This window comes from Mercenaria mercenaria, chromosome 17 (genome assembly GCF_021730395.1).
Source record: "Mercenaria mercenaria strain notata chromosome 17, MADL_Memer_1, whole genome shotgun sequence".
Classification (NCBI taxonomy): domain Eukaryota; kingdom Metazoa; phylum Mollusca; class Bivalvia; order Venerida; family Veneridae; genus Mercenaria; species Mercenaria mercenaria.
The window spans coordinates 31283284-31306714 of record NC_069377.1 but is presented as its reverse complement, the minus strand read 5'-3'; the positions used below and the strand labels follow the sequence as shown (position 1 = coordinate 31306714).

General features: G+C 36.4%; 3 protein-coding genes across 5 annotated transcripts in view; 2 read left to right on the top strand and 1 right to left on the bottom strand.

Annotated features, from left to right (window-relative positions):
• Positions 1–5793: 5793 nt before the first annotated feature.
• On the bottom strand, positions 5794–12316 carry LOC128549953 (60S ribosomal protein L27a-like). The gene is made up of 5 exons (XM_053527748.1): positions 12288–12316; positions 10384–10472; positions 9337–9412; positions 8174–8345; positions 5794–5958 (listed from the first exon to the last, which is right to left on the bottom strand). The coding sequence occupies exons 1-5, from the start codon at positions 12314–12316 to the stop codon at positions 5830–5832; spliced, it is 495 nt and encodes a 164-aa protein (XP_053383723.1). The 3' UTR covers positions 5794–5829.
• Positions 12317–15427: 3111 nt separating this feature from the next.
• On the top strand, positions 15428–17516 carry LOC128549952 (uncharacterized). The gene is made up of 2 exons (XM_053527747.1): positions 15428–15625; positions 17167–17516. Exons 1-2 carry the CDS (start codon positions 15439–15441, stop codon positions 17514–17516), a joined length of 537 nt encoding a protein of 178 aa, XP_053383722.1. The 5' UTR covers positions 15428–15438.
• A 371-nt stretch (positions 17517–17887) lies between these two features.
• Positions 17888–23431, top strand: part of LOC128549883 (DENN domain-containing protein 2D-like) — a 48717-nt gene continuing 43173 nt past the window's right edge. For 2 of the 3 annotated variants that reach the window (XM_053527579.1, XM_053527576.1), the window contains exons 1-3: positions 17888–18490; positions 19374–19513; positions 20272–20322. In XM_053527579.1, coding sequence (XP_053383554.1) covers positions 18262–18490; positions 19374–19513; positions 20272–20322 — 420 coding nt within the window. In that variant the 5' untranslated portion in view covers positions 17888–18261. The remainder of the gene's footprint in view (positions 18491–19373; positions 19514–20271; positions 20323–23431) is intronic. The other variant, XM_053527577.1, reaches the window with a different exon arrangement.

Here is a 23431-nt window from a genome sequence, read left to right as displayed (position 1 = left end):
TCGTATTCACAAGGTAAAAATTAACAAATTTTGGCTCTTTAAGAGGTCAATCAGGGGTCGTAACTCCTGAACCTATGATTGGATCTGACGGATTCATCATGGAATTTAAGATCTATTGTTGTAAAAGAAATTTTGCAAGTTTGTATTAAAGCAAACCATAAACAAGAGCTCATAGAACACAAAATGCCCTCCTTGATGCATTCAGTAATTGCACTATGAACAGAAATTATTTGGTCACTGTACAGAAAAGTTCCACTGTTCTTGGTCAATGTGATCTTGACCTTTGACCTCAACATCAACAGCGGTCAGGATCAACCTCCCTTTTAAGTTTCGTGATCCTTGGTCCAAGCCTTTTCAAGTTATCGTCCAAAAACAGTTTAATTGTTCCGGGAAAATGTGACTTGGACCTTTGGCCTACTGACCTTAAAATCAATGGGGGTCATCTGCTGATCATGATCAACCTCTCTATCAATTTCCGTGATCCTAGGCCCAAGCGTTCCCAAGTTATCATCCAGAAACCATTTAACTGGTCCAGGTCACTGGGACCATGACCTTTGACCTACTGATCTCAAAATCAATAGGGGTCATCTGCTGGTCTTGACCAACCTCCCTATCATCGTTCATGATTCTAGGCCTAAGCGTTCTTGAGTTATCAACCGGAAACAGTTCCTGGTCACTGTGACCTTTGACCTCCAAATCAATAGGTGTCATCTGCTGGTAATGACCAACTTCCCTATAAACTTTTATGATCCTAGGCCCAAGCATTCTTGAATTATTATCCGGAAACTGTTTCGCTGTTCCAGATCATTGTGACCTTGATCTTTGACCTATTGACCTCAAAATCAATAGGGATCATCTGCTGGTCATGACCAACCTCCCCATCAACTTTAATGATCCTAGGCCCAAGTGTCGAGTTACTGGTAGTCCGTAGACGGATTGGTCTACATACCGACAGACATTTGCAAAATGGTATACCCCTCCTTCTTCAAAGACGGGCATAATAAATCTCTATATGGCTACAAAGCCAAAATAGCAAATTTTGGCCATTTAAGGGGCCATAACTCTGGAAACCATGATGGGATCTGGCCAGTTTTCGAAAGTCAAGATATTATGCCAATACAAGTTGTGTGCAAGTTTTATTAAATCTATTGTAAAATTTGGTCTCTTCTTGTGTTCACAAGCCAAAATAGCAAATTCTGCAACCCATGAAGGGATCGGGCCAGTTTTCAAAAGGAACAGATATTATGGACGAAGCTCACCTTGTCACTATGCGACAGGCGAGCTAAAAAAAGAGGCATAACTCAGGATTATGGGATTGTTTCACCAGGTGTAGACTTTATTAGTAAACAAGAGCTGCTTTTGAGAAAAGTGCATGTCTCCCGCAACTGCCTAATTATCTGAATTGTTATGTATCTGAGTCAACCATGCGCCAATACTGTATCACATGCATCTGTGTACAGAGTGATTTTCGGTAATTAAAGGCCATAATTCTGAAGTGCCTGGGCAGATTTGGCTAGATATCGAACTTGGTCTAGGGCTTATTGGCAAACACATTTTGTTCAACTATGGTGATGATCAGATGAGAAATGTTTGACTTACAAGTGCGGACAGGAGAGTACAGAGTGATTTTCGGTAATTCAAGGGCCATAATACTGAAAAGTCTGGGCCGGTTTGGCTAGTTATCGAACTTGGCCGACTCATTTTGTTCAAGTTTGGTGAAGATCAAGATAACCGAGTAAAAAGGCCAATTTTCGGTAATTAAAGGACCATAATGCTGTAGTGCCTGGGGCGTTTTGGCTAATTATCAAACCTGGCAAAGGACTTATTGGTAAACACATTTTGTTAAAGTTTGGTGAAGATTGGATGAGAACTGTTTCAACTTAAGAGCGCGGACAAGATTTGTGACAGACGGACACACAGACAGCAGTAAATCAACATATCTCCCACACCACTATGTGGTTGGAGACATAATAACTATTTCAAGTTTCAGGTCAATAGCTTTGATAGCAACAGATATTTGACTTTATCAAAAACTTTAACCAACGGTGATGCGAGTGCAATAACTCTACTTTTTCTTCGAAGCAGAGCTAAAAATCTACTCAAGAGAGGTAACAAGAGGGCCATGATGGCCCTATATTGCTCACCTGAGTACCATTGCTCAAAATGATATGATCATTTCAAACCAATCTCATTAGAAGCTGGTAAGGTGTATTCATTTAGATAAAAAATAAAGAGAGGTAATTTGTCAATATGTATCTTCACTGATTCTCCAAGTCCATCTGTTGAAATTTCAGATCAGCATCTTCATTAGTTACGGAGAAATACCAATTCTAATTTGAAATAAAGGGAGGTAATTTGATATAAAATCAGTCCATAGTTATCTACCCTGATTGTCTCAGTCCAACTAATGACAATAATGAAATTTCAAATAAGTCCTACAAGGACTTACTGATATAAATCCATTTTGATTACAATCAGGGGAGGTAATCAGATATAAAATAATTTTTGGATCTGACAGATTTATCATAGAATCCAAGATTTATTGTTATTGAAGATATTTTTGAAGTTTGTATCAAATCAAACCATAAATGAAGTCCCCATATGGCTGCAAAAGCCAAAATAGCATATTTTGGACCTTGAAGGGGCCATAACTCTGGAACCCTTGATTGAATCTGGCCAGTTCAAGAAAGGAACCAAGATCTTGTGGTGATACAAGTTGTGTGCAAGTTTGGTTAAAATCAAATCATAAATGAAGCTGATATTGTGCAGACAAGGTCAAAATAGCTAATTCTGGCCCTTTCAGGCGCCATAACTCTGGAACCCATGATGGAATCTGGCCTGTTCAAGAAAAGAACCAAGATCTTATGGTGATACAAGTTGTGTGCAAGTTTGGTTAAAATCATATCATAAATGAAGCTGCTATTGTGCCAACAAGGTCAAAATACCTAATTTTGGCCCTTTCAGGGGCCATAACTCTAGAACCCATAATGGGATCTGGCCAGTTCAAGAAAGGAACCAAGATCTTATGGTGATACAAGTTGTGTGCAAGTTTGGTAAAAATCAGATCATAAACTAGAAAATGCTTTTGTAAAAAAGCGCATGTCTCCCCCAATGCAAAGTCCTATAGGCAAGAAGTCAATAGAGGTCAGGAGTGAAAGTCAAAGAGACACTGATGGTTGGCTGCAATAGGGATTATCTACTTGGCATGTCCAGTCATCCCGCTAAATTTCAACACTCTTGGCCTAGTGGTTCTCAAGTCACCATTCAGGCTCCTGTGACCTTGACCTTTGATCAAGTGACCTCAAAAAAAAGGGGTCATCTACTCTGCATGTCCAATCATCCTATTAAGTTTCAACATTGTAGGTCAAGTGGTTCTCAAGTTATTTCCAAAAAATGATTTTACATGAACAGGCCACTGTGACCTTGACCTTTAATAGACCGACCCCAAAATCAATAGGGGTCATCTACTCTGCATGTTCAATCATCCTATGAAGTTTCAACATTCTGGGTCAAGTGGTTGTGAAGTTATTGATCAAACTGGTTATCAATGTTCAGGCCCCTGTGACCTTGACCTTTAACGGAGTGACCCCAAAAACAATAGGGGTCATTTACTCTGCATGAACAATCATCCTATGAAGTTTCAACATTCTGGGTCGAGAGGTTTTCAAGTTACTGATTGGAAATGGTTTTCCATGTTCAGGCCCCTGTGGCCTTGACCTTTAACAGAGTGACCCTAAAATCGTTAGGGGTCATCTACTCTGCATGACCAATCATCCTATGAAGTTTCATCATTCTGGGTCAAGTGGTTCTCAAGTTACTGACCGGAAATGGTTTTCAATGTTCAGGCCCCTGTGACCTTGACCTTTCACAGAGTGACCCCAAAATTGTTAGGGGTCATCTACTCTGCATGACAAATCATCCTATTAAGTTTCAACAATCTGGGTCAAGTGGTTCTCAAGTTACTGACCGGAAATGGTTTTCAATGGTCAGGCCCCTGTGACCTTGACCTTTAATGGAGTGACCCCAAAATCGATAGGGGTCATCTACTTTGCATGTACTTTCATCCTATGAAGTTTCAACATTCTGGGTCAAGTGGTTCTCTAGTTATTGATCGGAAATGTTTTTCCATGTTCAGGCCCCTGTGACCTTGACCTTTGATTGAGTGACTCCAAAATCAATAGGGGTCATCTACTCTTTATGACCAATCATCCTAATAGCTATTGATCGGAAATGGTTTTCAATGTTCAGGCCCCTGTGACCTTGACCTTTGACGGAGTGACTTGAAACTCAATAGGGGTCATCTACCCTTCATGACAAATCATCCTATGAAGTTTCAACATTCTGGGTCAAGTGGTTCTCTAGTTATTGATCGGAAATGGTTTTCAATGTTCAGGCCCCCGTGACCTTGACCTTTGACGGAGTGACCCCAAAATCAATAGGGGTCATCTACTCTTCATGGCCAATCATGCTATGAAGTTTCAACGTTGTGGGTCAAGTGGTTTTCTAGTTATTGATCGGAAATGGTTTTCAATGTTCAGGCCCCTGTGACCTTGACCTTTGATGGAGTGACCCCAAAAACAATAGGGGTCGTCTACTCCAGCAGTTCTACAACCCTATGAAGTTTGAAGGTTCTAGGTCAAATGGTTCTCCAGTTATTGCTCGGAAATGAAGTGTGACATACGGACTGACGGACAGGGCAAAAACAATGTCTCCTGGGGGAGACATAATAAAGCTGCTATTGTGCAGACAAGGTCAAAATAGCTAATTTTGGCCCTTTCAGGGGCCGTAACTCTGGGACCCATAATGGGATCTGGCCAGTTCAAGAAAGGAACCGAGATCTTATGGTGATACAAGATGTGTGCAAGTTTGGTTAAAATAAAATCATAAACTAAACCACTATCGTGCAGACAAGAAATTGTTGACAGACGGACGACAGACAAAGGGTGATCACAAAAGCTCACCTAGTCATTATGTGACAGGTGAGCTAACAAAACATGAAGCTCAACCCAACCTAACCATGTTTATTTTGTTGGGGCTAAAGTTTCCCAATCACGATTTAACTTACTATAGCGGTGGAGAAGACCGAGGGAATTGCTGTAAAAGTTTTTGTATGATCTATATTGTCTGGAGATTTAAAACCCTACAAAACAATACAAGATTTGGTGAAGTTAACTTACTCAAGGGGTAAGCTTAAACATTATTTTCATATTCCCAAAACACTTCACAAGGGTTGGTATTTCATACTTATACTGGTTTGCCTACATATAGTAAATCCTTGCATATTGTATGCAAAACTTCTAATTTTGGACTCTCAAGAAGTTGAATGTGCAAAGCTACTTTGTGTGAATAACCTGCAATGTTCTAAATTTTGACACCGCAGACAAATTTTTAAATAATGATATACATTGAAATATGAAACGGAAAACATCAAGAAATTTCACTTCATGAAGGAGATTTCTACTTCACAAAACTGCCTCAGACAGGCGCACGAACTACACCATAACATACTGTAAAATCATTTATTTTCGTGGAGGAATAATATTCGTGGGGCTGTCAATTTGTGAAATTTAATCTCAAAATTAGCAATAAAATTCCTTCATTTTATGTTCTAAGGTCAAAATTCATGAATTGTTGTCTGTACAAAATGATCATTTTCACCAAAATCATGAAATTTTGAACCAAACCAAATGATTTCACAGCAATTCTCAATTGTACTGATATATTAAGAAACAGTAAACTTTTTTTGCACCGAGATCAATCATGTTAAGATTTCTAAAACAGAAACAGAATGTCTTAAGATTTTTCTCTTTATTTGTCAGTATGTACATTCTAAGCGACCAACACACAGGCACCACCAGCTTGTCGAATCTTTTTCTGTGCTTGTTGGCTGAAAAACTTGGCCTTCACAATACATGGCTGCTTGGGAAGATGTCCTTTTCCAAGTACCTTGAAGTAACCCTAAAATTAGAGAGACCTCTACAATAAATCATAAGAGAAAAATACAGCACCTTCTGAGAAACATGGTTTGACCTTACTGCATTTTTAGAGGGTGTAGCACTGTTTTTCAATAGTACTTCACTATGTAACAGCAGGCAGTTAACCAAACTAGAGTTCCAAGATTCTGTACCAGTATTAACCTGTTCTCCACAAGTAAATGCTTACTTCCCCACATGAATCACAGGTAGATGACAAATGATTTCAGTCAGTGTTGTATCAAACTGAGCTAATGGGGCAAGCGTCTTACAGCATTTAGAGCAGTCATGCTGTGGCGGCAAATTGTTCTACGAGAACAGTCATAAGCCTGCCCTTACATGCACCTACCTATATAGGCCCATCAACCACAAAAACATAGGTATTTTCGAAAAAGGAAATTGAAATGACATCCATGTCCGCCATTTTGAATCATGAATTACTTCCCTTAGCAAAATTGGATAATTCCCGGTATTTTCCCGTACCTTTGCCGTTTTCTCGCCAAATTCCCGGTATTTTCACGGCCGGGAGTCTATTTTTGAAATTCACGGACTTTTCCCGTTTTCCCGGTAGCGTGGGAACCCTGACTTCAGCTTACTCTTAATTAGACACTTATCCTGTTAACTGCCTCAGTCTGACGTGCTGTTTTCACCATGTCTACTGTATGACAGGGATAACTTGTTACATCCTAGGCAAAAATTCATGAAAAAATATGAAATTAGCCTGAAGGTCATTGAAAACATTTTGACAGCTATCCTGTTACTGCCTCAGTCTGACGTGCTGTTTTCACCATGTCTACTGTATGACAGGGATAACTTGTTACATCCTAGGCAAAAATTCATGAAAAAATATGTAATCAGTCTGAAAAAGGTCATTGCCAACATTTTTAACAGCTATCTGTTACTGCCTCAGTCTAACTTGCTGTTTTCACCATGTCTACTGTATGACAGGGATAACTTTTTACATCATAGGCAAATATTCATGAAAAATATGAAATATGTCTGAAGGTCATTGAAAACATTTGACAGCTCTCCTGTTACTGCCTCAGTCTGACGTGCTGTTTTCACCATGTCTACTGTATGACAGGGATAACTTGTTACATCCTAGGCAAAAATTGATGAAAAAATATGTAATGTCTGGAAAAGGTCACTGCCAACATTCTGACAGCTATCCTCTTACTGCCTCAGTCTGACGTGCTGTTTTCACCATGTCTACTGTATGACAGGGATAACTTGTTACATCCTAGGCAAAAATTGATGAAAAATATGTTATCAGTCTGAAAAAGGTCACTGCCAACATTCTGACAGCTATCCTGTTACTGCCTCAGTCTGACGTGCTGTTTTCACCATGTCTACTGTATGACAGGGATAACTTGTTACATCATTGGCAAAAATTGATGAAAAATATGTAATCAGTCTGAAAAAGGTCATTGCCAACATTTTTAACAGCTATCTGTTACTGCCTCAGTCTATCTTGCTGTTTTCACCATGTCTACTGTATGACAGGGATAACTTGTTACATCATAGGCAAATATTCATGAAAAATATGAAATTAGTCTGAAGGTCATTGAAAACATTCTGACAGCTATCCTGTTACTGCCTCAGTCCGACGTGCTGTTTTCACCATGCCTACTGTATGACAGGTATAACTTGTTACATCCTAGGCAAAAATTGATACAAAATATGTAATCAGTTTGAAGAATCTGAATGCTCTTTGTTTAAATTTGATCTGAAATGACTGATACATTTTATTTAAAACACATCCAAACTGCATCTTAAATAAAAGAATCGCATGTATAGTAACTGGTTAAAATTGGGAAATTCATAAGCGATAAAAGCCTATTTTTGGAAAATATGGAGTATCGGCTTGCGTTATACAAGGATGAAAAGCCATGCATTAGCTGGTGATAAATATTTTTTACTTTTCAAAGCCCGATTTTGAAAAGCTATCAGGTAAACAGCGCACTCAGCCTGACAACAGCATAGTTGAAATGTCATCTTTTGACAAAAGAATTAATCATTACAGCTATAGTCACTAGTATGTAATAACCACTACCACTGCCTCAGTCTGACGTGCTTTTTTCACCATGTCTTCTAGTCTGACAGGGATAACTTGTTACATCATGGGCAATGGTGCTTCTTTTTTAATCCGTCCACTATATTTCACCTACTTCATGTTAAATATTTGCCAAGTATATACTTACAGCTCTGACACAATCAATCACAGGGGCTTTGCTGGTTTCCTTAGCGTATTTTTCTCTTGTCTGTTCAGTAACCAGAGACCAGATCCTATCCACATTGAGTGTTGGGCAGTGGAACTGGTTCTTTGTCTTATGGTAGTATCTCATACCGACCTTACCAAAGTAACCTGGATGGCTGAAAAGAAAATTAATCTCTCTTGCTAAAATTCTCTCCATGTATGTGCAATAGAAGTTAAGAGGAATTTTTCCTAAATACAAAGTAAACATTGATCATCTCTTGAGAAATACAGTCGAAGAAGTCTACTATCATACTTCATTTTCAAGACATTTGTAACTTTTTTTGCAGGGCTCAGTATTTTTGGGGGCATCACAGGATATTAAAGAGCCCTCTATAAAACATGTATGCTTCCTGTGATGGCCTGCTGGAGGCAACTGGGTGGGTAAAGTCTTGGCTCAAACTAAGTTTGACATTCTATATTACCTGAACCTGTTTTCAGTCTAAGACACTTTGCCCTTGACCATAGACCTCCTGACCCAAAAAAAATAATACTCATCAAATTCAATCATCCTATTAAGTTGGAAAGTCCTTAGCAAACTTTAATATCTGAAAACATTTTCAGTCTCGAGGTCACTTATCTACTGACTCCTTGAACAATACTCATCAAGTGATTACAGGGAATCATCCTAAAAAGTTTTACTACTTGTGTACCCCAATTGTTCTCCATTTTACAGACGCATGGTTACTGCAAACTTGCTTTTTGATGTCCCCTCCCTACTCTACTCTCGCAAAAATAGGGACCGCCTTCTGATTAAAAGCAACCTTCCATTGAAGTCCTGAACTTTCTCAGGACTTTTATCGACCAGAAACCAAACTATCTACCTATATGACAGACTGAAAACAATATACCTCCTTATACTACTCTCGCACGGTATTTGTAACAATAACATGTTAAATATTACTAATGAGAAAAGAGGGATCGGGTAGTGAAACCATTATCCGTGACAAAATAGTTGTACTACTTTTGAATCGCATCGACTATATAGAAAACCCTGATTTACCATGAAGTAAACCCCGAATTACCAACAGAGACTTTTCCGATAATGTTTTCGTTATTGTTCTTCTATTTATAACAATGGTATTAAAAGCTCAACATTTTATTACTTACTATTTATCAAAGTTGATTCTATGATGATGCTGACCACCAGCATTACCACGACCACCAGGATGCTTTCTGTGCTTACCTGAAATAACAACACTTATTAATCTGTATCTAAACAATTTTCGAACAGCACCCACATTTATCAACCACTTAAATTAAAGCCTAAAAGTTAAACTTTAAAACTGCTACATCTTTGTCGGCCGGAGGCGTGACCAATGAAAACGCTTCGGGTAGTAATGTGTTTACCTGTATCGGCCATTTTCCAATATGTAGTAAACCTCTGAATTTTTTTAACTGCCATAGTTTGAAAGTTTTTTAAGGAATCTAGATAATATATACATCATTGGAAAGGAAAAATTACAGGCTTTCTATGTATGTATTTCTTTTTTTGATCCGTCGCTTTATTGTAACAATTCCCACCAAATGGATTCAGTTGGGTGTTATTTATGCAAAGAAGGGGACTGTGCTATTCTTTTCCTTTTCTGGTTTGTACTGGGAGGCGGGGCTAGACTTTAGAATCTGTCCGTAGCTATTCTCGTTATTTGGGCATTCTTTTATTTATCGATATGGTAGCATATATTTTCCTCGCCAGGTTTAGAAAATGCGGGGGGTGTGGGGGGCAGCAGCCCCCCAATTATGAAATATACAAACTAAAAAAGCCTTACCTTTATTTAAACCATACAGGTACTGGATATTGCAAATTATGCAGATTTTACCTACGGACAGATTCTAAAAGTGCTCCGGAGGCGGATATCGACAAGTCAAAAAAATATAACGATATTCAAATCTCAAGTACAATTATTTGGACTAATATTTATGTCAGATCGAAAAATGGATTAGAAATATTTCAAAAAGACAAGTCCATAATTTGCATTTCAATTGATGAAATTATAGCAGACAGACATCTGGCACATTTTCTGGTTAGGTTTCAATACAGGTTTCGTTTCAGCTCAGAGACCCGTAACAGCATATTAACATCTCTAAGCCGATATAATTTTTTCAGCTAGATCCCTAGCCACTTCAAATATAAATCTAGACAATAATCTGTATTACCTATGCGACCATGTCCGTGACTGACATGACCACGCAACTTTCTAGTCTTCTTGTTCTTTGTGGTCTGAAATAAATACAAGATACTTCCACTATTTCAAATAAATCAAACATTGAATAAACATGCATTACACTCCATGATGTAGATACATATTTCAGACGATTTTTTCCTATTTCTAACCAGTTATCGCAATAAATGATAATCAAAATATCTGACAGAAATCAATTACTTTAAAAGCAAATTGGAAGTTTTATGGATATATTCAAGATAAAGCTGATTAATGTCGATTTTTGACAAGAGTATTTCATACAATCTCACCATTTTAAGACAGGAAGTAAAAGGCCGGAAATAGTTTGAACGGTGTTAGTGTAAATTTGCTCCACTGGAAAATAAGGAAGTGAAATTGAAAATAGATGTGTTATTTTGTGGTCTAGGTTTCATTTTCTGTTAGTTACTTTTTGTTTCGACAGTAGAATTTGCCTGAATCGTAAAGTGTGATATTCTTAAAACTAAAAAGTCCTGTTATGACTAGAAAGAGAAAATTCGTCCTAGTTGGAACATGAAATTTTGAGTGGATTATTCCCTTTTTGTAAGTATAACATAATGCTGGCATACCCCAACCCGTACCACCAAATTGTCACAGGGTGAAAAAAGTGTGTAGCAAGACTGGAACTTGAACCCAGAGCTTAAAATACTGTCCATTGCTCTACCGGCTGAGCTGGTCGAACTAATCTGATGCATACAGTTTGTTTTAAATTGTAACGGTCAAACTGAAACTGTAAGTGGCTGCAAATGAAAAATATGTAGCAAATATTAAATAGCAGCCACTCAGTGACAGTAAGCTTGTCTACTGACTGAGCTAACCAGCCGCCTTAACATTTTCTCCCCATTTTAGCATTTTTATTTTCCAGTTGACATGGTTGACATGTTTCCCCACCAATTCAAATTTCAGCAGGTATCATGACGTCGTGTTCTCGACATACATGTATTCTCGGGCTATTATGGAAATGGCCAGTATATTTTTGCATGCAACATAATCCTCACAAGTAAATACACAAGAGTGTAAACATTGTGTCTGCTGTTTTAAAAAATGAAAAAATAAACAGTTTACCTCGAGTCAAAGTAAGACAGTTTCAGTCTGATTTCAAATTATGTAATTAAGTTAGGAAATCTTAATGTAACTTTTAACATGGTTTAAAAATCGGTATATATCCATATATCTTCCATCAAGCAACATTACTGATATCAAAATTTCTACATTGGAAGTCAATCAAAATAAACCATGATGACATCAATCTGCCTGATTTCAACTGTAAGAGATGGTGACTGCGTAAAGTAGCAATAGGCGTTACGTGAAAGAACTGAAACATATTTATTTTCTCAGATATATCTCAGGGCTGTCTGTAAAGGAAATATTTTAGAGGAAAAGTGTTAACTTTTAAAAGAAGTTCAGCCTATAGCCTTTTGATATTGATATGGGTAGGTTTTGAAAAATATGTAGCAATTTGGGGTTTTCAAATTATTTCATTTGTCAGATAAGTTGCTGGGCAACCATATCATTTCTGCATACCCTTTGTTTTAGTTTAGAAATATTAAGAAAATAATGAAAAATGCTATTTTTATAAAGCAGGTGATATTTCAAAATTATATACTTTTTGCAGTGACACAGTTTCACAACAGTTATTTTAACAGAAATGGTAAAAATATCAGTTTCTAAATATAGCTCGGGAATATATGACAGGTGCTTCCTGGTACTAGAAAGTAGGTCACTTATAAAATGTGCTACAATGAACTCGACGAAAATAAAAACGTGTATTTTTTAAAGCAGGATGATGAGGAAGGGGTAAAATTTTGAGGAAATGGTAATTTGAAAGATGAATTTATCATATTTATTTTATAAATATACCTGTGTTTGTTAGACTGTCGAGAACACATGATACCAGGATACTTAATAAATCAAGCAATTACAGGCATCGGAATACCAGTGTTATTCCGTCATTGCCCCATGTTGGGCACCAAATGCCATCTGCAGATGACAAGGTCCAGTAAGGTTCGATCCACATGTCTCCCCCAGGTTTACTCTAAGAATTATAAAGCACTTTTAATTTGATCGCTATATATACATCATGTATATTTTGGTGGTAAAGGTGACAATGTATGTGCATGGTTAAGGTGTCAACCTATAAAACTGCCACCGTCAATAGATTGCCTAGTGAACTGCCGCCGTTAATTAATAGACTGCCTAGTGGTAGTTTTAATACTCCCTTTGAGTGTTGGAGGTCATGGGTAACCCCTAACTTGTCAAACCAAAGACATGAACTATGAAGAATGAATCCATTTGCTCCCTTGCTTGATGCTTAGAAATTAGAGTTAAAAGGAAAATTGGTCTAGAATTAAGTTAGAACTCTGATAAATACCCTTATAACAACGATATGGATCAGGATTGAATTGAAAGAAATTAATATAAAGTTTTAGAAATTGTTTCACAGTTGAACTGAAAATATATCAGAAAAAACTAATCCATTAAACACTATACTTAGTAATACAATATCTGTTGTGAAAATATTTGACATTTTTTGTGCCCCCACCACTCAGTGGAGGATGCATATAGATTTGGTCTTCTCTATGTATCCGAAAAAAGTTTGTGACACGCCTAGCTCAAAAAATATTTTATATAAATTGATTAAACCTTGCATGAGTCTTTATTATTATATTAACTTGCGCACCACCTATTTTTTGTCTGGCTCCACCTCCTATTTCCAAAGTTATGACCCCTGAAATAGTAAATAAATGCACATTTTCACCTATTGACGTGCCTAGCTCAAAAAGTATTAGATGTAAATTCATGAAACCTTTCATGAGTCTTTATCATGATGTGACCTTGCACACTTGGCATTCTTATTGTGATTTTAATGCTAATTACAGATTTAAGGCCTTAGAACTAGCCAATATAGATTTTTTGTTTGTGATGCTCATACAAAACATTGTAACTAAAAAAGCATATGGACTAGAATAATGAATCCTTTATATAAAATGAGGCTGCAAACATTTGAATTATTGCCCCTTATTTGTGACAAATGTACCAGTTTGGGCACACCATGTGTCCTGCAGACACATTCTAGTTCCAATGACAAATGTACCAGTTTGGGCACACCATGTGTCCTGCAGACACATTCTAGTACCAATTTAAAGAAACGCTAAATTTATGCAGGTCAAGACTTATATTACAACAACAACAGATTACTTTTAAAAGCCAAAATAATGTAGTAGCTTAAATAATGCCAAAGGAAAAGATGTGATTTTTTCTGTTTTTATAAAATGAAGTTTATGACATTCACAGTTTCACAATGTGGTTAAAGATACTCTCCCACTTATTTCAGGCAAAAATAGTTTTCTCTCAAAAATCTATAAAAAGTGAGTACTTGGAAAATGACAACGGGTAAAAACTTCTTGAAATATGATTTTTGCAACAAAAATTATCCGTATCAATAAGCATCGCAACGCTTTTTTACATTCTTGCATTTTTACCAGTATCTAACTATTATCTTTAAGTTAGCATATTTATCATTTTTCTGTGTCATATACTTGTACATATGCCAATCTAATGATGGAAATGAACATTTTGAAAATTTTTACCCAAACTGTGGGCAAATAGCTTTAAGAATTCCCTTTCCCTCAATGTTCCTAATTTGGCAAGTTGTTAAATTCACTGGGGTTGCATTAATTACAAATGTATATGAATGTTCTTTAGTATACCTTTAATTTCTATTACTAGTAATATTCATTATCAATAAAACTATTGACATTGCATTTTTAAAGATAAATTTCTGGGAATTTTTGGTACAGGTAATTGCATGGTAAAATGTTTACATAAAAAGGCTCTTGTATCCAGAAACAAAAATCGAATGCAGGTTTGATTTTTCTAAAATATTGTTGCAAAATCATAGAATCTCAACCAAATAATTTTTACATATTTTTATTAATAATTTAATATACCTAAATGAAGTTGCACTCAGTGAGATGATATTTCTTTGCTTCAAAATTACACCAAGTACATCACTTTGTAATTGAAGAGCATAGGGGAAGTCATTAATTAATAATTATGTCATCTTGGCAAAAAAAATATCTAATAAGATGATTTTATACATCACTTATATGATATTAAATGAAAGTGCTCATTGATTGCCAATTAAACTTCTGTAATGGAAACCTGCTGCTTAAAAGGTACCATGCCTCCAGAATAACTGGTATAATTATGTTTTTGTTTTTTTTTAGAAATTGAGAAAGCTTTCAATTGTTAGTAATTGTGAAGGTAAATTGGAACAAAATACTTTTGTTAGTTTATTATATCATAACAGATTTACATAGCGCCCTTTTCATGGTAAACACGTTTTAAGGCGCTTTACATATACTGCAGCACACAGGATGCGAAATCATCCTTACAGGGACAGAGTAAGATAAAGCCCCCAGAAAAGACAGAGAGAATTTTTCAGATACAGACGTGTCCGGCTAACTTAGCCTAGCTCTTTTCGAATAGACAGTCTGGTTCTTTAACGTGCCCGGTGTATAGCACCGATACACGCAAAGCAGTCTTTCTTGGGAAGAACCAGTACAGGCCTCTAGTTAGGTGGGAGACACTCAAGAGCATCTCAGAAATTTCCAGTGCCTGGACCGGGATTTGAATCCCGGACCTCTGGATTGACAGTCAAGCGTGTTACCACTAGACCATCGGCCCACCCATTATGTGAAATAAATACTTTTGTTATTGTCAGTAAAATCTTAAGCTGTTGAAAATGAAGACATGCAGTGAAAACAAGTGTTGTTTTGTGATTAAGCTGTTCGTAAACAACTTAAAATAATAATTACGCCTTACTATTGACATAAATGATATAGTTTTTTTTTTATTATTATTTATCAACAATGCAATATAAATGATAATAATGAAAAAATTTTGTCACCGTTGACAGCTGTACATCTGTTCAAAAGGCATTTACTTGCAATTAAAACATAGACATTTACACTTTCAGGATGTCATTTAACTTAACACGGTAATTAGTATGGAAGTTCTCTGCTGCGTCTGTTTGTCAGAATATAACCATTTATGGATGGAGGATCAGGCCACCAAGGGTAGTGTACGCAACCTGCCGCAAGGTCAGATGCAGAATATCCGACGCATGTTTGAACAGTCATGTGATCAGGAAAATGCATCAGAACAGCCTGGAGGGACAGAATTCCATAACAAAGGTATTAATATTTTGTCAGTCAAAAATTTAGTTATTGAAAAGTGACAAATTTTCGTTAGGGCTGATTTTTTTGCGGATTTTGTAGTTGAGATATAATCCATGAATTATTTTAATCCCAATAAACAAACAAAATTTCCATAAATTTGTTTCATAATAAATTCAAAATTTGAAATCAGTCAATTTATATGCCCACAAAATAGCTATTTTGGACAAAACCACAAAATTTTGTGATCACAAAATTGAATGATTTTACAGTAACTGCTTTTTCTTTATATCAGTGGAGTAACCACATTTTGGGCTGAGACTTGCATCAAAACATTTAAACTTGCAATTTATATTCTGAAAATCGCATAAGATTCAGTTGATCATGTTGATATATACACTTGCTAGTATTACATATAATTATTTGTCATTGATATATTGATTCACACTTTGAACATTGACAGTCCTACACATTCTGATATATATTGAAATGTTACTTTCAGTATGCTAATGGGACTTTTTTACCCTATAAACTTACCTTTGATAAATGGAGTCAGTCAGAAAGTAAACAGTATGTTTTTTTCTTAAATTCTGAACTTTAAATTTCCAAATTTTAATTTTTATTTTTTTATTTATTTATTTATTTATTTATTTATTTATTTTGACAATAGTTTGCAACTTGAGCTTTATTAGCTTTTATGTGTAATTAGGTAAGTAAATTTCATTTACATGTGAACGATTATTAAAACAGCTGTCTTCTAGTTTCCAGCACTGTTTACTATTACAGTGAAAATGTCAGTCTCTCATAAGTTACTTCCAGCACTGTACTTTAAAGACATTAGTAGAACTTACACTGAAAGCAACTTAATTACTCTAATTTTTTGGGGTTTTTTTTTCTGGAAGTTCTCTCAAACTTTATCACAAAATGTATTTTGTGAAAATAGCATTAATTTTGACTTATAAATGGAATGTACTTTTTGCAAGTTCCTTGTAGGAGTAAATTAAACATCTCTTAAGCTTTAGTCAGATGCTATTGTCAAATGCTTTCATCAGATGCTTTAGGCCTAAAAAAATCTTTGTTTCTGGTAACATGCTCAAAAAAATTAGGGTAGGTTATGAGGTCGGATTTTTTTTTTTTTTTTAATTTTTTTTTTAAATTTTTTTTATTAAGGGAGACTTTTTGAAAATTATCTTTATGTCAAAAAATGAATACAAATAAGGGTGTTATGCCTTTAAAGCATCAGTAAGTTGATTTCTATCATGACTGACAATAATTGTTTAAAGCATAAAAAGTGAAGTTTTGCAACTTTTTGTTCAAAAGAAAAAAAAAAATTCTCCAAGGCCATAAAAACATTTAGGGTTGGGCCAAAAATTTAGTTGAGATACAGGAAACAAACAATTTTTTTTACGCCTTAGTCAGATGTTTTTGTCAGATGCTAATGACTGAGATGCTTTGGTCAGATTCTTTTAAATGAGATCAATTGGTCAGATGCTTTTCAGATTGTAAATGATTAATAATGTACAGATTATTTTCTGAAATAGAATGTTTTAATATTTCAGATATGGCTCAAAATGAAACACCATCTAACAGATGGAGGCAGCACATCTCACCCCCTCGACATGTGAATAGAGACAGTCACTCACCCATTAGGACACATCGCAATGTCTCTCCATCTGCCTCAACGGAAAACTCATACCATCCGAAACCAACACCTAGAAAACACATAGAACATGGCCTGGCCAATTTGCCAGTGAAACAATTTGGACAGATCGCTAGCGGTGTGGCTCTGACACCGCCTGAAGAAAATACTTCCAACAGAGTGTCTAGGGTCAGAGATCAGTTTGAACAAAATCCATACAGAAAAACAAGTGATGGTAATATCAAAGTCCCTCTAAAACCAAAGAAATAAAAGTCCTAGTCCCGCAAGAAAGTTCAGTATACACCCAGCACAGTTTCGGAAAAAAAATCTCCAGTTCCTATAAGAAAACATAGCAAAGATGATGGCAACAGAGAAGATCATGTGTATTCAAAGATATGGGAGAAAAACTCTGGAAAAACAGATTTAGATGTGCCAAATTCAGAAGAAACTCAAAGACCTGTTAGTGTATTTGAAAGGTCTAAAATGTTTGAAGGTGCTGGAAGTAACAGTAAGCCCCACCCACCTGTAGCTCCACCCAGTCTAAACCTTCTAAACCACCGCGCCCCATTTAGACAAAGATCTTTTAGTGGCGAAAACTCGGATAATGTGAAAACGAACTCACATGGGAAGCCTACCCACCCCGTCCCCCAGTGAGACAAAGATCCCTTGTAGAGAAAACAAATGAAAGTGACACAAAAAATGAATCAAATGAACATCCACCTACTGCTCAGAAGGCAGTGTCAAAACCTCCGCCAGTAAAACCAAAGCGTACTGGTGCTCATGATGACTACATAAAAGTTAAACTAGAGAACGAAGCAGCTGAATCTAAATAAAACTGCAAGAGACGCAAAACGATAATGGCGATAATGTGCCGGTGACACAAACTAAAGACAAGAGTGTTGATTTCTCCCAGAGAGAACTTCCTAAAATACCAGTATTAAACAAAAAGAAAAAGCCAACAAGACCACCCCCACCGAGGTCGAAACCCCGCCCATTCTCCATCGCTACAGAAAGTATGGACTTTAGGTCAAGCGAGGGATCAGATTCAGATGAAATGTCAAAATCAAAAAATGACAGTGACAAAGATGACAATCCATTTTATGAGATGATTCCTGCTCAAGTGTTTCAGAATAGGGATAAGAATGAACCCTTGAAGCATTGGGACTTGCCACGAGCCTCACACCCTGAACCCATCCGCAGAAGTCTTAGTGCTGAGTGCATACCAAAAGCTGTTGATGATCAAGGTTTGTAAATGATCACTGTCAACTGGTCTTATTATATTTTCTGTAGCTGATGTTATAAAATTTGGCATTCATGGTTTTTATGCAAAGAAGAAGTTGCACTGTTTTGACATATGAAAGCATTCAGGAATTAAAGTGTACGCTAGAATTCCGGGTGAAATTTTTCCCAATAATAGAATTTCTTCAGACTGGATATTGAAGGACAATCATCTGAGAAACAAAATATGAAATAAAAATCATAGGTCACTGGTATTGAAAAGAGTTATCTGCCCTTGAAAATGGCATTTTGGGATTGATATCTAAATTTTCAAGAAATTCTATTATTGGGGAAAATTTCGTCCTCACACATACAGGGAATTCTAGCATACGCCGTAAAGAGTTGTTTCATATAAAAGCAATTTGTCAGATTAACTCTGCTTTACTTTTGGTGAAACATATAGCAAAATTTTAAGATAAGAGTCATGAAGTTTTTTTGCTTTGATATTAAGTGGATCTTAAAGAAGTTGTGTTCTACGTGGTGTGAAAATAACTTTTATATGCAAGAGCAAAAGGGGAAGCACCTGCTTTCTCATAAGCTTGCTAATAGTAATATAATATGCATGGGATGTTGCCACTTTTAACAATCATTGCTCCATGTACCATACCATGAGATATTTTGTTAGAGACCAGTTTTTGCATTATTTCACCAAAATGAGTGTCAGGTTTTATTTTAGCTCATTTGATATTCTCTTATAATTCAACTTATTTTATTGTAAACTACTGTATTTTGTTGAACTTTCATACTTACAATACTTTCAAACTGTGCCTTCCAGTAAGGCTTAGGCCTGTTGTTAATTATATAAAGAAACAACCAAAAACTGGGTAATGTATGGTCCATCTCTTGCAGGTAATGTAGTTTACATGGACCCTGATCAGCTAGGTATAAATAACGGGAAGAATGGTTATGATATTTATGTTGACACGGAAGGATACGCAGTTCCACATCGGCTGATTAGAAGGAATAACTCCACAGATGACACAAATGAGGTTTGTACTTTATTTCACGTCTGTAATTAGTTTTTGTTCCTCCAGAGGCCTTTTTTGTAAGCTTGCACAGTTTGTATGAGAACAACTTTAGTAGGGTATAGTATAAGAGGGTACTTATACTGCCTTGCTATATGAGCTGGCTTTAATAGTGATGTGGTAGTGTGTCCACCTTAGGTGTTAGAGGTCTAGGGTTCAATTAAGAAATAATTTATAGCAAATGTGTACATGGCGCTAAATATGACGTCGACGTGACTAAACATTATATAGTTGTGATGACTAAAGCATTGTTAGTCATGTAGAATTCCGATCAGGGCTGATATGTTTTCAGTCTGTTACTCAACAACAATCATCGCTGATGAATTTTAGTGCTAGTATCTTAAGGTACTGGAATTCCGTAATGAAAATCAACTATATGAAAGCTACGTTCTTGAATGATCTGCATTAACATGAATAATGGGCAACAATAGGTATCATCGCCCCAGGATATAAAAGAGGTAACTCCTTCTTGGTGTCAATGCAGTTATACGCTTCTTGTGCTGGGGTGATGATTTGATATTAATACGTTATCACACAGTAAATGCAGATTACCATTATGAGTAGTGCTGCAAAATTTAAAAGGAAACTGTAATGATTGACTTCATTATTGAGTGGTTGATGTGCTTTGCATGGTTATATAAAGAGCTTAAGTGTACTTTTCTTTATTATATCATTGTCTTTTTCTATACAGGAAAGTTATTTTTTATTTCCTTTTATTTTAGTGGGATATGATAGATGATGTAGGATTGGCTTTTTCGGATAATGATGTCGGAGTAATTATTTTATTATTTTTGTTGTGGCAGCTTGTTATTAATCTAGTTTCACCGCAGATTTAAAGGTTACTTGGGATACTTGAAATTCTGTCTCTGTAGCTTGAAGCCTTACATGTACTGGACACAGTGACAGTCATTCGCTTTAACTGTGCTACTGTACTGGCAAGAAAGTTTTTTATGGTTACGGATAAATTTGATGTCATTTGGCTGATATTTGAATATCTCTGATGGTTTCTGTTACCCAAGAACCTTTACAGAAGTCTGCAGGACCTGAAATTTGTACTGGAGCTTCTCATATCTCTTTGGTAACCAGTTTGAAGGTCAAACTGTGAATTGGATAATATAAGCAATGGTTTGTATGTTATGATTATTTATTAACAAAGCGACTTGAAAATTAAAAAACAGCCTCGAAAATCATCTTAAAAGGTGTAAATAGTCACACGGTATTAATTCTTTATCTTTGCAATGCAAATTTGGGTGTTGTCAATAAAATTGTAAAATAAGAACTGTCACTAGATCAGTTTTTAGCTCGACTATACGAAGTATAAGGAGAGTTATCCTACTCAACCCTAGCGTCGGCGTCGGCATCTTTCCGCATCCCCACCTTGGTTAAAGTTTTTTTTACACTTTCGCTTTTTAGCTTACCTGTCACAAAGTGACAAGGTGAGCTTTTGTGATCGCGCGGCGTCCGTCGTCCGTCCGTGCGTGCGTGCGTGCGTCCGTCCGTCCGTAAACTTTTGCTTGTGACCACTCTAGAGGTCACATTTTTCATGGGATCTTTATGAAAATTGGTCAGAATGTTCACCTTGATGATATCTAGGTCAAGTTCGAAACTGGGTCACGTGCCCTCAAAAACTAGGTCAGTAGGTCTAAAAATAGAAAAACCTTGTGACCTCTCTAGAGGCCATATATTTCACAAGATCTTCATGAAAATTGGTCAGGATGTTCACCTTGATGATATCTAGGTCAAGTTCGAAACTGGGTCACGTGGGGTCAAAAACTAGGTCAGTAGGTCTAAAAATAGAAAAACCTTGTGACCTCTCTAGAGGCCATATTTTTCATGAGATCTTCATGAATATTGGTCAGAATGTTCACCTTGATGATATCTAGGTCAAGTTCGAAACTGGGTCACGTGCCGTCAAAAACTAGGTCAGTAGGTCTAAAAATAGAAAAACCTTGTGACCTCTCTAGAGGCCATATTTTTCATGAGATCTTCATGAATATTGGTCAGAATGTTCACCTTGATAATATCATGGTCAAGTTCGAGACTGGGTCACGTGGGGTCAAAAGTAGGTCATTAGGACTAAAAATAGAGAAACCTTGTGACCTCTCTAGAGGCCATATTTCTCAATGGATCTTCATGAAAATTGGTCAGAATGTTCAGCTTGATGATATCTAGGTCAAGTTCGAAACTGGGTCACGGTGGGGTAAAAACTAGGTCAGTAGATCTAAAAATAGAAAAACCTTGTGACCTCTCTAGAGGCCATATTTTTCATGAGATCTTCATGAATATTGGTCAGAATGTTCACCTTGATGATATCTAGGTCAAGTTCGATACTGGGTCATGTGGGATCAAAAACTAGGTCAGTAGGTCTAAAAATAGAAAAACCTTGTGACCTCTCTAGAGGCCATATTTCTCAATGGATCTTCATGAAAATTGGTCAGAATGTTCACCTTGATGATATGTAGGTCAAGTTTGAAACTGGGTCATGTGCCGTCAAAAACTAGGTCAGTAGGTAGAAAAATAGAAAAACCTTGTGACCTCTCTAGAGGCCATATTTTTCAATGGATCTTCATGAAAATTGTTCAGAATGTTTACCTTGATGATATCTAGATCAAGTTCGAAACTGGGTCACGTGGGGTTAAAAACTAGGTCAGTAGATCTAAAAATAGAAAAACCTTGTGACCTCTCTAGAGGCCATATTTTTCATGAGATCTTGATGATATCTAGGTCAGGTTCGAAACTGGGTCACGTGGGGTCAAAAACTAGGTCAGTAGGTCTAAAAATAGAAAAACCTTGTGACCTCTCTAGAGGCCATATTTTTCATGAGATCTTCATGAAAATTGGTGAGACTGTTCAGCTTGATGATATCTAGGTCAGGTTCGTAACTGGGTCATGTGCCGTCAAAAACTAGGTCAGTAGGTAGAAAAATAGAAAAACCTTGTGACCTTTCTAGAGGCCATATTTTTCACGAGATCTTCATGAAAATTGGTGAGAATGTTCACCTTGATGATATCTAGGTCAAGTTTAAAAGTGGGTCACGTGCCTTCAAAAACTAGGTCATTAGGTCAAATAATAGAAAAACCTTGTGACCTCTCTAGAGGCCATATTTTTCAATGGATCTTCATGAAAATTGGTCAGAATTTTTTATCTTGATGATATCTAGGTCACATGTGCTGAAAAACTAGGTCACTTTGTCAAATAATAGAAATAACGACGTCATACTCAGTTCAACACTGGGTCATGTGGGGATAGGTGAGCGATTCAGGACCATCATGGTCCTCTTGTTTCAACTTATCTCTGTAATTACTTGATGGATTTGATAAAAACTTGAAATAGTTATTCCTCATCATCACCCACATCATCTGGCATAAGGGCCATAACTCTGGCACCAATATTTCATGATTTATCTCCCTTTTCCACTTAGTTTTTAAGGTTAAAGTTTTGATGCACTTTCACTCTATCTCTGTTATTACTGAATCGATTTGATTCAAACTTAAAATAATTGTTCAGCATCATCACCCACATCATATGACACAAGATGCATAACTCTGACACAAATTTTTCATGAATTATTCCCCCTTTTTACTTAGAATTTCAGGTTAAAGTTTTGATGCACTTTCACTCTATCTCTGTTTTTACTGAATGGATTGATTCAAACTAAAATAGTTGTTCAGCATCATCACCGATGCCATATGACACAAGATGCATAACTCTGGCACCAATTTTTCATGAATTATTCCCCCTTTTTACTTAGAATTTCAGGTTAAAGTTTTGATGCACTTTCACTCTATCACTGTTATTACAGAATGGATTTGATTCAAACTTAAAATAGTTGTTCAACATCATCACCCACACCATATAACACAAGGTGCATAACTCTGGCAC

Coding starts and splice junctions, on each gene's coding strand:
- LOC128549953 (XM_053527748.1), bottom strand. CDS start 12,316: ATGTGTTCTCGACAGTCTAACAAACACAG. Junction 10,473..12,287: donor CGACAGTCTAACAAACACAG/GTATATTTATAA, acceptor TATTTGAAATAG/TGGAAGTATCTTGTATTTAT. Junction 5,959..8,173: donor TGATTGATTGTGTCAGAGCT/GTAAGTATATAC, acceptor CTCTAATTTTAG/GGTTACTTCAAGGTACTTGG.
- LOC128549952 (XM_053527747.1), top strand. CDS start 15,439: ATGGAAGTTCTCTGCTGCGTCTGTTTGTCAGAATATAACCATTTATGG. Junction 15,626..17,166: donor GACAGAATTCCATAACAAAG/GTATTAATATTT, acceptor TTAATATTTCAG/ATATGGCTCAAAATGAAACA.